A 15538-nucleotide genomic window follows, 5' to 3' on the forward strand; every position below is an offset into this window, starting at 1 on the left:
TATTACAGTTTTTGTTAAAATCGAGGAAATATCGCCAGACCCACAGAATACGCCTCCATGTATGCAATCGCACAGCATCCCCATGTAGTTCGTCAGATGACCAAAATATATTAACAGTAGAAACCATGCAATGTATTTTGGACACCTCCTATTTTAAGCGTTCTATATGAATGTTAAGAGATTGGCTGCCTAATGCTTCTTTATTGAACATTTTTCATTGCAAAAAGGCTTTTAAGTTTCTTACAATTATTAATTTAACCATTTTGAGATGAATATTGCATGTGACTATAAAGATTAGAATAACAAGCCACAGAAGTCTAATGTCATGGCTGTTCGTGTGACTAACATCTAGTTTGCCACGCCCTTACAGCGTCAGTAGCGGTACTAGAAATCTCAAATAAATTTTGTTCACCAAAACAAATAATGGTCTTCAAGCTGGGCACTAAATAACAATCAATTATTACAATAAAAGTTATTAATTAAATTAAATAGAAAAAGTGACTACAGCGCCATTGAAGTTCTAGTGTATTTCTATTCTATGAAGTGTATGTCGTCTTGCATACACTGTGCATTTGAGGGGTTTTAGGGAAATAATCTACATTTTCGATAATTTTGAAGTAAATTCTTAATTGTTAAGCGTATTTTCAACGTAAGTCATCAAAATAGGGTCTATTTGATACAATAATCGATATTGAGAAGTATCTACTTTTATTAGCTCTCCGGAACAAGGCATACATCGCCGTGCATGTCCAAATTATATACATGTCCAAATTATATTTTTTTACCCTACGAATTCAACAATTTGCTTTATTAATGCTTTATTATTCATCAATAAACCATCTATTGTTAACCTAAAGAAGCTGTACTGTATACAGGTAAATACTACGTTTTGGTATTGTTTCCATGTATGAACAAATCAGTGCTTCCCGTGTAGACTTGGTTTGAAGTCGGCGCAGCGGGGAAATTCGGCAGGTGCTTTCAACATTTGATCAACTTCACCGACCTGCAGCACTAGTCCCATTCCACTTCCAAGATGCCATTCGAGGTGGCAGTGCACGAACCAAAAACCTGGATTAATAAAAGTAAGAATCAAACACATCATGCGTCAGTCAGTAATCATCGCGATACAGTGAGAACAACCTGGATTATTGGCCCTGAAGCGGGTTATGACGAAGCCCTCGTTCGGTATCGACACCGTATCTTTGAAGGGTGGATTATGGCTGTCGGGCCTACGAGTGACGTTACGCTCTTGCAGATACTTCAGACGCGAGTTGATGGCACTCTCCGGTAGTCTTCCCATATCCGTTATGATTAATCGATATCCGTGAATGTGGAAAGGATGGTAGAAGTCTTGTGGTTCTGCGGACAATAAAGCAGTTTTAGAAGTGTTTCTACTACTGAAATGGTTGACCTTATATCTACTCACTGTAAGCTGTGTCATACAAAGTCAGCTCAACGACGTCATTCAAGTTTACTTTTATCCGATGCGTACAAAAGCATAAATGCAGTTTATCACATCCGGCAGGAAGATGAGTGTTATTGCAGAAAAGTTCGTCTTCGTTGATAATAAGATCCGGTTGTGACAGCAGAGGGAAACTGGGATAGATGAAACTAATGTTGTTAGCAACTGCGATAGTGTTGAAGTCCTCGCGTACGGCTAATTCATATCAAATATGAAGTTTTAAGAGAATTCTAACTACTGTTGTTTATAGCAACTTACTAATGAACGGTTTATATCTGCCGGAAAATAACCACTCATTATCCGGATGCATCATTTTGAATCCAAGGAACAGCCGAACGTCAGGAACAGCAGCTACCAACTCATCATCCCGGTGAGCTTCGTGGGTCTCCAAATCTGCGGCACAAGTCATCTCATCTTCCGAATTGTAGCACATGGCCCTATGGTCGTTCAGCGTTTGACCCATCGGGTACGGATTGTTGTACTCGGGTGGAGCATGGTTTGGAAACATCAGCTCTTCAGTTGCAACGGAAGGGTCAGCATAGGAAAGCAGTGCAAATCCTTCCTTTGGAAACAGGTTGCAAAATCCAACACCACGAACCCGTATCCAGTAGGTGCCTGAAGAAAACTCATAGTCATAGTGTTAATATGTACAATAAAATTCGAAAATAGTTATTTATGCAACAAGTGGCAAAATGATGATTTTTTCAGCACGAGTCGTACATTTATCCAACGAGGCTTGCCGAGTTGGATAAATACGACAAGTGCTGAAAAAATCGAGTTTTGCAACGAGTTGCATACAAAGTTTTTTGTAATTGCAAAAAATTCCCATTCAGTATAATCCTTGGTATAATCTTGCTACACGTACTTTCAAGTCGAACCACGTGGCAGCATTCATGCGCGTCAGCGTGGTGCTTTTGTTTGATCAGGTAGGCTATGATAGGGTAGGTGTCAGAAATTTGCAAGCTCTCGTCGTCGTCATACCGCAACCGCACCATGGCAGGAGCAAAAGTAGCTTCAGTTGCTGCTTCTACGACTGTTCTGCAGTCCTAATCTGAATCTGGATAGTCTTGATTCGAGCTCATCAGAGGATGTAGAAGTAGCAGCTGTGTCTACGGTAGCCTCGAAAGTTATCGAAAAGTGAGTGCTGGCAAAGGTGTCGAAAAGTGCTACTTTTCGACACTCTTAAGAGTGCCGAAAAGTAGTACTTTTCGGCACTTTTGTTTTAGTGAAGAAAAGTAGGCCGTTTTAACGTCACAACCGCAAGTGAAAAGTAGGGGAAAACGCAACGCAATTACAAAAAAAATATTTTCGCAAAACTTTCAAAATATACGTTTACTCTTACTAAACAGAATCTGTCAGGATTCGAAACAAAATCCTGTCGGGATTCGGACGAGAATCCTGTCGGGATTCTGGCGAGAATCCTGTCGGGATTCTGACGAGAATCCTGTCGGGATTCTGACGAGAATCCTGTCGGGATTCTGACGAGAATCCTGTCGGGATTCTGACCAGAATCCTGTCGGGATTCTGTCGAGAATCCTGTCGGGATTCTGTCGAGAATCCTGTCGGGATTCTGTCGAGAATCCTGTCGGGATTCTGTCGAGAATCCTGTCGGGATTCTGTCGAGAATCCTGTCGGGATTCTGTCGAGAATCCTGTCGGGATTCTGTCGAGAATCCTGTCGGGATTCTGTCGAGAATCCTGTCGGGATTCTGTCGAGAATCCTGTCGGGATTCTGTCGAGAATCCTGTCGGGATTCTGTCGAGAATCCTGTCGGGATTCTGTGGAGAATCCTGTCGGGATTCTGTCGAGAATCCTGTCGGGATTCTGTCGAGAATCCTGTCGGGATTCTGTCGAGAATCCTGTCGGGATTCTGTCGAGAATCCTGTCGGGATTCTGTCGAGAATCCTGTCGGGATTCTGTCGAGAATCCTGTCGGGATTCTGTCGAGAATCCTGTCGGGATTCTGTCGAGAATCCTGTCGGGATTCTGTCGAGAATCCTGTCGGGATTCTGTCGAGAATCCTGTCGGGATTCTGTCGAGAATCCTGTCGGGATTCTGTCGAGAATCCTGTCGGGATTCTGTCGAGAATCCTGTCGGGATTCTGTCGAGAATCCTGTCGGGATTCTGTCGAGAATCCTGTCGGGATTCTGTCGAGAATCCTGTCGGGATTCTGTCGAGAATCCTGTCGGGATTCTGTCGAGAATCCTGTCGGGATTCTGTCGAGAATCCTGTCGGGATTCTGTCGAGAATCCTGTCGGGATTCTGTCGAGAATCCTGTCGGGATTCTGTCGAGAATCCTGTCGGGATTCTGTCGAGAATCCTGTCGGGATTCTGTCGAGAATCCTGTCGGGATTCTGTCGAGAATCCTGTCGGGATTCTGTCGAGAATCCTGTCGGGATTCTGTCGAGAATCCTGTCGGGATTCTGTCGAGAATCCTGTCGGGATTCTGTCGAGAATCCTGTCGGGATTCTGTCGAGAATCCTGTCGGGATTCTGTCGAGAATCCTGTCGGGATTCTGTCGAGAATCCTGTCGGGATTCTGTCGAGAATCCTGTCGGGATTCTGTCGAGAATCCTGTCGGGATTCTGTCGAGAATCCTGTCGGGATTCTGTCGAGAATCCTGTCGGGATTCTGTCGAGAATCCTGTCGGGATTCTGTCGAGAATCCTGTCGGGATTCTGTCGAGAATCCTGTCGGGATTCTGTCGAGAATCCTGTCGGGATTCTGACGAGAATCCTGTCGGGATTCTGACGAGAATCCTGTCGGGATTCTGTCGAGAATCCTGTCGGGATTCTGACGAGAATCCTGTCGGGATTCTGTCGAGAATCCTGTCGGGATTCTGACGAGAATCCTGTCGGGATTCTGACGAGAATCCTGTCGGGATTCTGACGAGAATCCTGTCGGGATTCTGACGAGAATCCTGTCGGGATTCTGACGAGAATCCTGTCGGGATTCTGACGAGAATCCTGTCGGGATTCTGACGAGAATCCTGTCGGGATTCTGACCAGAATCCTGTCGGGATTCTGACCAGAATCCTGTCGGGATTCTGACCAGAATCCTGTCGGGATTCTGACCAGTATCCTGTCGGGATTCTGTCGAGTATCCTGTCGGGATTCTGTCGAGAATCCTGTCGGGATTCTGTCGAGAATCCTGTCGGGATTCTGACGAGAATCCTGTCGGGATTCTGACGAGAATCCTGTCGGGATTCTGACGAGAATCCTGTCGGGATTCTGACGAGAATCCTGTCGGGATTCTGACGAGAATCCTGTAGGGATTCTGACCAGAATCCTGTCGGGATTCTGACCAGAATCCTGTCGGGATTCTGACGAGAATCCTGTCGGGATTCTGACCAGAATCCTGTCGGGATTCTGACCAGAATCCTGTCGGGATTCTGACGAGAATCCTGTCGGGATTCTGACGAGAATCCTGTCGGGATTCTGACGAGAATCCTGTCGGGATTCTGACGAGAATCCTGTCGGGATTCTGACGAGAATCCTGTTGGGGTTCTGACGAGAATCCTGTCGGGATTCTGACGAGAATCCTGTCGGGATTCTGACGAGAATCCTGTCGGGATTCTGACGAGAATCCTGTCGGGATTCTGACGAGAATCCTGTCGGGATTCTGACGAGAATCCTGTCGGGATTCTGACGAGAATCCTGTAGGGATTCTGACCAGAATCCTGTCGGGATTCTGACCAGAATCCTGTCGGGATTCTGACCAGAATCCTGTCGGGATTCTGACCAGAATCCTGTCGGGATTCTGACCAGAATCCTGTCGGGATTCTGACCAGAATCCTGTCGGGATTCTGACCAGAATCCTGTCGGGATTCTGACCAGAATCCTGTCGGGATTCTGACGAGAATCCTGTCGGGATTCTGACCAGAATCCTGTCGGGATTCTGACCAGAATCCTGTCGGGATTCTGACGAGAATCCTGTCGGGATTCTGACGAGAATCCTGTCGGGATTCTGACGAGAATCCTGTCGGGATTCTGACGAGAATCCTGTTGGGGTTCTGACGAGAATCCTGTCGGGATTCTGACGAGAATCCTGTCGGGATTCTGACGAGAATCCAGTCGGGATTCTGACGAGAATCCTGTCGGGATTCTGACGGGAATCCTGTCGGGATTCTAACGAGAATCCTGTCAGGATTCTGACGAGAATCCTGTCGGGATTCTGACGAGAATCCTGTCGGAATAGAACTTAACCGGAGAAAGGCAATCTTCGCTTCCCAGAATTCTAAAACTGTTATTGCTAGAATCTGAATTGCCTATTTGGAAATTACCCACAAAGACTGCATCAATCAACAAACAATTCTCAAAACCCACCTTCTGGTTGATCGGCATCAATCACAAAATCGTACCTCTCGCCGGATATGGATATCAGTGTATCGACCGAAAGTGGTTTCACCGCACCGCCATCCGTGGAAATGACTAGCATCCGATGGTTTTCAATCTGCGGTTGCGGGGAAGCATTCATTAGAATACTTTACATACGCGTTATCATCAAGCTATCTATCAATCATGCTTCCAAGAACTAACCTGCAACTGAAAAGGACAATATTGACTGCCGCCGCTAATTAGTCGAAATCGATAACGATAATTACGCTGCACGCGGAACACCGTCAATGGCGCATGGTTCGCTTTGATACCCGCTTCTTCCTGGAAGATTATAAATTGGAATCTAAACATAATACAACACTTATGTAATGGAAAAATGTATGATATAGAAACATGCATGTTTGTAGTACCGTAATCCGGGGTCAAATTGATCACTTTAAAACAACTTTCGCGGATAACATCAGTGCCAATTCAAATATTGCCAAAAGAATTTCTGTTAAACCAGTACCCTGTGGATCTCCATGGAACCATGTGACAGAATTTTGTTCAACAAATTTAAACTTTAAGTTAAATAACTCCAAATATCAAAAAATTGAAAAAGTCACTTTGGGGCGAAATTGATCAGTACACAATTAAGCATCGGTTGGAAAGGAAAATTTCCTTCTCCGCTTAATTATGCTCTTCTAAACCCGAATAAAGTGTTTAAAATCTTATAACTAGTGAATTTAATACCTAAAAAGCAAAAATAAATTTTAAAATTTCCCATTAAACGCCTAAAGGTAGGCAATTTCATTGGAAATAAGTGTTTTCTATCACACTAAATGACTATTTTATCATAAAATGAACTTTTTTATAACTATTTCATGTTCTGATTAGCTACATAACTTACCAACCAAGGCTCCACAAAAATGTTAAAACAGAAAATTTACGGGAAGTCCTATTAGCAATCAATTGTTTAGTAGCGATGATTTCAGCTAAATGAGAAATACATTGCAAATTCCTTGAAAAAATAAGGCAAAACTAACTTTATTCTAAAAATTTAAAAGTCTGCGCGCATCTCTAGACAGCTACGAACCAGATGACGTAAAAAGTTTAAGATTATTACGACGCTTAAGAGTTCCTGGTATGGAATTACAATCTAGTACCCGAATGATCAATTTCACCCCGCTGATCAATTTGACCCCGGTTTACGGTATTCAATTTCGTTCGTCTAAATTAAATAAAATTCAACTTCGGGAAGAAGTTGTGATGTAATCGACAAGAGACAGCGCAGAGTTAAACGAAAAAAAAACAGAAACAACGACAGTAGCCGACAAATAGCCAGAGGGAATTTACTCTTAGTTTGTAGTAGGATTAGTGGGTCGAACAGGAGCTCAACCCCCACTCTACCTGAGCTATCTTCTTAGATATCGATTATAATAAATTGACCATAACATACCAGAATAGACTACGACAAACTAGAATATGCAAGAATAGACTATAATAAACTAGAAAAGACCAGAAAAGTCGAGAATAAAATTATAAAGAATAGAAGAAAATACAAGATAACAGGATAGAACAGAGGACAAAAAGGAAATAATAGGAAAGAACAGAAGAGAAGAGAATATCAGAAAATATAAAAGAATAAAATAATGTATAAGAAAATTGAAGAAATCTTGTGAAGAAAATTAATAAAAGAGAATATAAAAGAATATTTAAGAATGAAATGGAATCGAATAGAAACGAACAGATCATGTGGCGGAGCTCGCACGGATACCGAGATTGGTTGAAATGAGGCCAAGGACGTTATCTATTAGAAGACAAATTATTTGAATAACCTGAACATAACTTTAGTAATCCACTCTATGAGTTTCATTCTGAAAGGCTGCTTAAAACTCTATAATTAACATATCACCTTATTTAAATAAATTGCATGCACACAAGAAAGAAACGTTACTAAAACAACTATTGATTTCGAATACCTAGTCTTCAATAGCCTTTCCTACCTTGACGTACCACCCCCGTCCATTGATCAGAATCGAGTCAACCGTCATTTGAGAGCTCTGCTGTCCGGGAACCCATCGTTCGACCGAATCCAGCGTCCAATCCGATATCAGCATCACGTGTTCCGACAGATCAAAGTCATACAATGCCGCATTGACGTCCAGCGGAGTTCTCACTACGGCCGCTCCAAGGTGTCCATTTGCCATGTGGTATCCCGAGTGCGAGTGGTACCAGTGCGTACCGGCCTCTTCCGCTTCGAACCGGTAGCGGAAGGTGGTATCGGCTTCTATCGGGCACTGTGTCACCATCGGTACTCCATCCATCCATGGTGAACGTGTCTGACGAAAGCCGTGCCAATGAATTGTGGCCGACATGCCTTCCATTTCGTTCGATACGTCAACCACAATCGTGTCCCCTTGGCAGACAAATATCGACGGTCCGGGCATCTTTCGATTGATGGACACAATACCCCGTTCCATCCCGTTGGCGGTAACGCACTGTGGATGGAAACAGTGAGAACGATTTCCCCGAATGCAGTCCCAACATGCACTGGAAAAGAACGGTTATCGGTGAAGTTCATTTAAACAATTCAGATTTGAGATTTGAGGCCATTGAAAGACATGAGAACCTTTGGTAATGCTCGTCATTAAACCTATTACCCCTACGTCACTTACGATCCCATGGCGGAGTAGTTTTCCAGCACCCACTGGTAATGGCAGATTCTAGGAGGTTCATCAACACTGCACTTCCTATCACACTCCTCCCCAGGATACACTCTCATTTCGTGCTCTTGGCTCTGCTCCTGTCGAAATGCAGCAGAATTATTCCCAAGTATATCCCATATCATTTCTGCAATGATAACAACCCCATCAATCACCATGTGCACCACCTCACCATGTTATCCGTTTACAAACTTACTGGGATCCGTTATCAACGGAAATCCATAAAATGAAACACATATATCACACCCAAAAATGGCAACGAACCAGATTGCACTTCTCCACATGATTGATTGCAATTTAAACTGGCGGGAAATGTTAAATCTTCACTACTATGCGGGAAAACGGATTAAACCAGACTAACAGCATAATGTTTCATCCGCTCGTTGCGTTGCACCCAATCACTTCCGATCCGAAGAATTATCAGTTTCCAGTTACAGAATGATTGAGATGGCTTTTTCTCATAGTAAACATATTTTCTCACGTGAGGGTGATGATAATGGTTTGTTTTCTGTTTTTCAATGCAAGAAAGTGATTGGTGATAGAGGAAGAATCCAAAAAACATATTGAACCGTCTATGGTGAAGTTTATTTTTTTCTTATGGGGGAACGAAACCCAGCAAAGTACCCCTATTTTCATCCAATCGAAAACAAAGCTCATAAGCGCTACTTGTTCTGTTTGTTATTTTAGATTTTTTTGTTAGGAATGAGACTGGATGATAACAGCAAGATGGGTGCTCTGGAATAGGATAAACATAGGGGCATAGGCTGAAGAAGGTTACTTAAACCCTAACAAACACAAACTAGCTTAACATATGAATAATGCTCGCTAAAACCAGGCGGCCATTTACAAAAAGACTGGATTATTTTTGTTTTTCTTGCTTATTCTAGAACATAATAAAAAAGTTAAAACCACTTTGGTTGGGTTGAATCGGCGAACCCCTCACTTGTCAAGATGACAAAAGTGACAAGTTGTCTTCGAATCGTACCTAAGTAAGTTTAAACCTCAATACGCCATCATACGTGGCGTTCCATAGTACCGGGCCCAGGATGGAGCGGTGAGGTACCCCTGCGGTGATGTTGTAGCTCCTCTCGCCTTCACCGGTGTCATAGATTAGCACCCCAGGAGCGCTATCTCAGCCGTTTTAGTTACTGCTCTAAAAGCATCGAACCTTCCGGAAGCCGAACTGGTTATCCAAGAGGCCAGAGTCATCCGGGTTCTCGGTACAGACCATCAGCATCCACAGAATTATTCGTTCCAACAGTTTCCTAGCGGTGTCCAGAAGGCAGATTGGTCTCTATGCCGACGCGACGGGTTGCCAAGTGGCTTCCCGGGTTCGGGTAGTAAAAGCAATCTTTGCCTTTTCCACCTCTCCGGAAATTCGCCTCTTTTTTTCCTTCTAAACCATAGGGGGATAATCTGCTCAACAGACACCCTAACAGAAGGTTAGGGTAGTGTAGGTCTGACAGGCCGTCTTCTACAAAAAAGTAAAATCCAGGACTACTCTCTCCTCGTACCCACTAAGCCATTCCTACACCCAAAACAAGGACTTGTGCGCGTTTTAGTGCACAACGTTGCAAGCGCTAAACACTCACGTTCCATGCGCGTTTTGCTCACAGTCCGTGGCGCGCAAGCGCTCATGCGTGGTTTTAGAGAATTATCTGCTCGACTATTCGTATACTCAACATAGTGGTACTCGAATGTAATGGGTACACGCACACACATACCGTATGGAAAATAGTCACAGTATGGTGTGCGTTGTGTCCATACAAGATCAGTGTGTCGTACTCTCGCTTATGCGAGCCATCTCCGACGTGATCCGCGACTCGCAAAAAGTTGTGTTTTCGTTTATGCAGTTATCGCGTAAAATAATAATTTATTATGGTCGTTGGCTCGGTCGAATTATTAAAAATATACGTGAAGACGCAGCTCCAGTGGGCGTATACATTGTGGAAATTGTGCAGAGCTGTGACAAATATGGGTTTCGAAGCCATTTATGCAATCGTGTTTGTTTATTGTGAAAGCCCCCGAGCAGCAGCGCAAGGAGAAGCACGTCGTCGCGCAGTCGTCACGAGAAAAAAAAGTTACAGTTTGATCAATCCTGGCGGAACCGTTTTGCATCACGCGTGCGGAAGTGTACAGAATTCAGAGGGTTCTGACCCCGACATTCACTGCCGCTGGGGCCTCGTCAGCTAAGTGAAAGCGAACGCTCGGTTTTCCGGATGAGTTTGCTGGCGGGCACCAGGTAGTGTGGAAAATTGCCACAGGAAGTGATGGGTGGTTGTGGGGAAGTGATTGGCGCAACGTAGTTTTCTGGTCTGCCGTCGTCGTCATCGTCTAGCAGCCTCAGCGATAGTGATTCCCTGTTCCGGTGTATGCCACGAAAAATTCGGCGTAAGTTTCTATTTTTACGTGGTGCGTGGAAATGTGTGATCCGGATTTGTTGAGGGAAAAGCTGTGCTTCCTCGAAAGGGGAAAGTGATTGAGAATTGTGGTTTAAAATAAACAGGGGCAACAACCTAACCTACATTTGTGCTGAATCCCGTCTTTCTTGGGCTCCAGAGCAGATGCCGCAACCAAGCAGAGTATCTCGGCGTGTGTGACCCGAAGAATTTACGTTCCGAACAATCCAAAGTGCACAGTGCGAGCGAGATGGGCGAAGCGATGATGGTCAAAGTTTAATTCGTTGCGGATTCATCGAATTCAAAGGTAAATAAGAATTCTTATCCCGATATGCAATGCAGATATGGTATGTAGTAAGTCACAAGTCTTGTTTAGCGATTAGGACTTTGTTTTCGGCTAAGTCGCTAAGAGGTCACTGTTTTTTGTAAGTCTTTGCCGCAATATACAATTACAACCTATATAATCCCATTAATCCCACTTGACCTCTCCTAAACATTTAATGTAACAGGTTTGCGTAATCGATTAAATAAACTATTAAACTATTAAACATATCATGCCAATCAATAATAAACTGATCTTAAAATCATCTGATTAGTTAGTTATACTGATCATGCTGCTGCATAGTGTATCGGACATTTGTCGAAGCCATTTATGTGCCGGGAAAATATAATTCAGAGTTGGTGAGAATATTACAAATTGAGGGAGTGTAATAGTCCCAGTCAGACCCCTGAATGGGCAATGTAGGTTAGAGTGTGGGAATGCCATTGAAGGTACATATATAGTATTCTCCGAGGCTTTCGAAATCCAACAGGGCGTTCCCCGGGTTGCGGATAGGGCAGGGGAAAAAGTGAGGTCTCTCGCGTTTGTACTGTAATCAGACAATGTGATATTATTTCTTATGGTGTTGTAAGTGCGAATAAATGATATCATTCTATGGCAATTCGAACCTTGTAATGGTAATGCATTGTTCATTAACTTTAATTTTCTCAGCTTGACAAGGTTTTGAAGACAAACACATTGTTTTCGAAAGATCACAGTGGCACAGTGGATTATGGCACTCCTTGGAGTAATTCTGATTATTTATTTCATATACATAATTCTAAAACTTTGGCTTATATTTAATATTGTCGTAAAACCCCAGCACTTATGGAACTCTTTGCATTAATCCTGCTATTTTTTTTTCATATTTTTTTTGAGAATTTCTGTCGTAAGTCCACAGTTCTTATAGAAATCTTTGGAAAATTTCTGGCATTTTTTTATTGATTTGGCTTATGTTAAGAATTGTTGTAGTAAAATCACAATTCTTATGGAACTCTTTGAATAAATTCTGGTCATTTTTTTACAATTGTTTTAAAAATTTGGCTTATGTTAAAAATTGTTCACGAAAGATCACAGTTCTTATGGAACTCCTTGGAAAAATTCTGATTAATTTATTGCAATTATTTTAGAAATTTGGCATATGTTAAGAATTGTTGTAAAATAAATATTCTTATTTAATTCCTTTGAACAATTGACTTCTTTGTGGGTGTTGAGGCAATTCTATAATCTGAGTGTGCATAAGAAACTGAGGCGAAATCCAAATTTTCGTGAATTTTGGAGCCCGGGAACCTATTTGAACATCAATTTGAAGTTTTTATGGGAGCGATATGTCGAACCACCCCTCATCGCATTTTGTACTAGGCGGAGCTGTCAAGCAGTTTAGGTAATTTCAAAAAATCTCTTTGAAATTGATTTTAGGTACCAAAATAATGTTCTAAAAATCTGGATAAAAACATAGTGGCTCATAAAACGAAGCTCTTTCGTATAAAATCAAAAGATCAATGCATTTTTTTAAATATAATTTAATTTAATGCGGTAATGGCTGATCCTCGGAATGAATATTTTAGGGGTTTCTGATGCAAACTGGGAATTCATTAATTTTGTTTAAATTTTTGTGGCAATGACTGATTTTTGTTATACATATTTGTTACCCAGTCAACATAATGTCGTATACGATGAAGGATAAGATTGCTAAGTTGAAGGCCATAGCATCCTATTCAACATCATATGCGATCATGTGTTGGCTGGGTAAGGACTTCTGGTGCCAACTGAGAATTCACAGATTCTTTTTAAAGTCTGCGGCTATGGCTGATCCTCGGAATATATTCTAAGGATTTCTGGTGAAAACTGAGAATTTACTAATTATATTTAAAGTCTGCGGCAATGGCTGATCCTTGAACCCATTTTGAGGATTCCTGGTGCAAACTGGGAATTCACTGATTTTTTATACTTTTTTGTGTTGCTATATATAGCGGAATATATTTTAAGGATTTCTGGTACCAACTGCAAATTCACAGATTTTTTTTAGAATCTTTGCGGCAATGGCTGATTCTCGGAATAAATTTCAAGGATTTCTGGTGTCACCTGGGAATTCACAGAATATTTTTAGAATTCTTGTCGCAATATCTTACCCTCGGCAAATATTATAAGGATTTCTGGTTCAAACTGGGAATTAACCGATTTTTTTGTAAATCTTTGTGGTGATTTTTTGAATATATTTTGGGAATTTCTGGTGCTTACTGAGAATTCACAGATTATATTATATTAATTATTGATCATATAAAGTCTGCGGCAATGGCTAATCCTTGGAATATATTTTAAGAATTTCTGGAGCAAACTGGGAGTTCACTGATTTTTTATAAATCGTTGTGGAAATAGCTAATTTTCGGAATATATTCTAAGGATTTCTGATTCCAACTGAGAATTCACAGTTTTTTTTTAAAACCTGCGGCAATGGCTGATCCTCGGAAAATATTTGAAGCATTTCTGGTTCAAACTGGGAATTAACTTTTTTTTTTGTAAATCTTTGTGGTAATAGCTGATTTTCGGAATATAGGTTAGGAATTTCTGGTGATTACTGAGAATTCACAGATTATATTATATTAATTATTGATCATATAAAGTCTGCGGCAATGGCTAATCCTTGGAATATATTTTAAGAATTTCTGGTGCAAACTGGGAGTTTACTGATTATTTTTAAAACCTGCGGCAAAGGCTGATCCTCGGAAAATATTTTAAGGATTTCTGGTGCAAACTGAAAATACGCAGATTATTTTTAGAATCATTGGGGCAATGCTCGGAATTTATTTTAAGGATTCCTTGTAAATCTTTGTGGTATTAGCTGATCCTTGGAATATATTTCATAGATTTCTGGTGCCAACTGAGCATTCACTGATTGTTTATAAACCTTTGTAGTAATAGCTGATCCTAGAAATTTTGAGGAGTTCTGATGCCAACTGAGAATTCACAGATTATATTATATTAATTATTGATCATATAAAGTCTGCGACAATGGCTAATCCTCGAAATATATTTTAAGGATTTCTCGTGCCAACTTCGAGTTCACAGATTACACAAGTTTACAAAATAAAATGAAAGTCGTGAACTTCTGTCAACGACCAAAATTTTTGAAGCACAATTTAGTGCTGATTTCGAAACCGACCTTCAACAAATTTGAAGTAGAACAGTTTTTGAGTTTTAGCTCAATATCGAGTTTTGCAACTTTTGAAAATATGGAATTTACTAAAATTCAAATATATTGCGTTTTGTTCAACAAATTTCAAATCTTTTTCCATAAATTAAAAGCTGAATACAATACCATTCGATCATCTGAATACAGGTTTTGCGTCAGATTGATGAAATTCAAGATATTGGCGAGTTTTAGGGACGATCTTCTTAAATTTTAGCAAAATTCCCAAAATTTTTTGAAGAAATGTATTTTTTTCAATAAGAAAAAAACAACTAAAAAATCTTTCTCGACGTTTATTTGACATATCATATGTAGGCAAGTTACAGTAAAAATTTCAGCTCAATCGGAGCATTGATTACGGAGAATGAGATGTTTGAAGTGAACGACTTTGCTTAAAAATAGAACAAAAATCGATTTCAAATAATCAACCTTGTATGAAAAGTCGAAAAAATTTCCGCTCTACTGTAATTTTTTTCTTTCGCGTTTTCGAACTCAGGGCATGATTCTACACCAAAAATGATCATCAGCTTACCGAGTTCAAAAATGCTGTAAACTAGTGTTATTTTTCGAATCATTCTGCCATTGGCTGAACTAAGAATTTACAGATTTTTTAGAATCTTTTTGGCAAAGCAGCTTCTCAGAATATATATTGAGGACTTCTTGTGCTGACAGGGAATTCACAGATTTTTTTACAATTTTTGTTACAATAGTTGGCTCTTGCAATATGTCATAAGTATTTCTAGTGCCAACTTGGAATTCACTAATATTTTTAGAGAATTTTTGTGGCAATTACTAATTCTCGAAATATATAGCAAGCTTTGTATTTTCCCAATACGGAGCTGAAAAAAAAGTTATATAAAATGGGGCTTGCTGTGCAAAATTTCTTGCGCATTCGAGCAGAACCATTTTTTTTTTCAAACCGTTATAGCAATGTCTATAAACATATAAAAGTACATGAGTTTTGTTTATAGAAAAGAGAGAAAAAGTTGATAGAGAGATACAAAGCAGAAGGTAAGGGACGGGCCAGGGATTGAGCCCAAGACCTTCTGAAAAGTTATCAGAGGCGGTAAAAACTGGACCACCAATCCTGTCTAAATGCACCCATGAAAGTATCATAAACATTCCAAGAC

General features: G+C 40.9%; 1 protein-coding gene across 1 annotated transcript; it reads right to left on the reverse strand.

Annotated features, from left to right (window-relative positions):
* Nucleotides 1-886: 886 nt before the first annotated feature.
* LOC109419033 (uncharacterized) lies at nucleotides 887-9329 on the reverse strand. The gene is made up of 9 exons (XM_019693253.3): nucleotides 8697-9329; nucleotides 8453-8627; nucleotides 7781-8327; nucleotides 5997-6116; nucleotides 5784-5910; nucleotides 1721-2077; nucleotides 1427-1657; nucleotides 1141-1359; nucleotides 887-1068 (listed from the first exon to the last, which is right to left on the reverse strand). Exons 1-9 carry the CDS (start codon nucleotides 8782-8784, stop codon nucleotides 917-919), a joined length of 2016 nt encoding a protein of 671 aa, XP_019548798.3. The 5' UTR covers nucleotides 8785-9329; the 3' UTR covers nucleotides 887-916.
* Nucleotides 9330-15538: the final 6209 nt, after the last annotated feature.

This window comes from Aedes albopictus, chromosome 2 (genome assembly GCF_035046485.1).
Source record: "Aedes albopictus strain Foshan chromosome 2, AalbF5, whole genome shotgun sequence".
Lineage (NCBI taxonomy): Eukaryota > Metazoa > Arthropoda > Insecta > Diptera > Culicidae > Aedes > Aedes albopictus.

Excerpts from the sequence above, each read along its gene's own strand:
- LOC109419033 (XM_019693253.3), bottom strand. The coding sequence starts at position 8,784 with ATGTGGAGAAGTGCAATCTGGTTCGTTGCCATTTTTGGGTGTGATATA. Across the intron at positions 8,328-8,452 it reads AACTACTCCGCCATGGGATC|TGCATGTTGGGACTGCATTC; the intron begins GTAAGTGACGTA and ends GTTCTTTTCCAG. Across the intron at positions 6,117-7,780 it reads GACGGGGGTGGTACGTCAAG|GAAGAAGCGGGTATCAAAGC; the intron begins GTAGGAAAGGCT and ends ATAATCTTCCAG.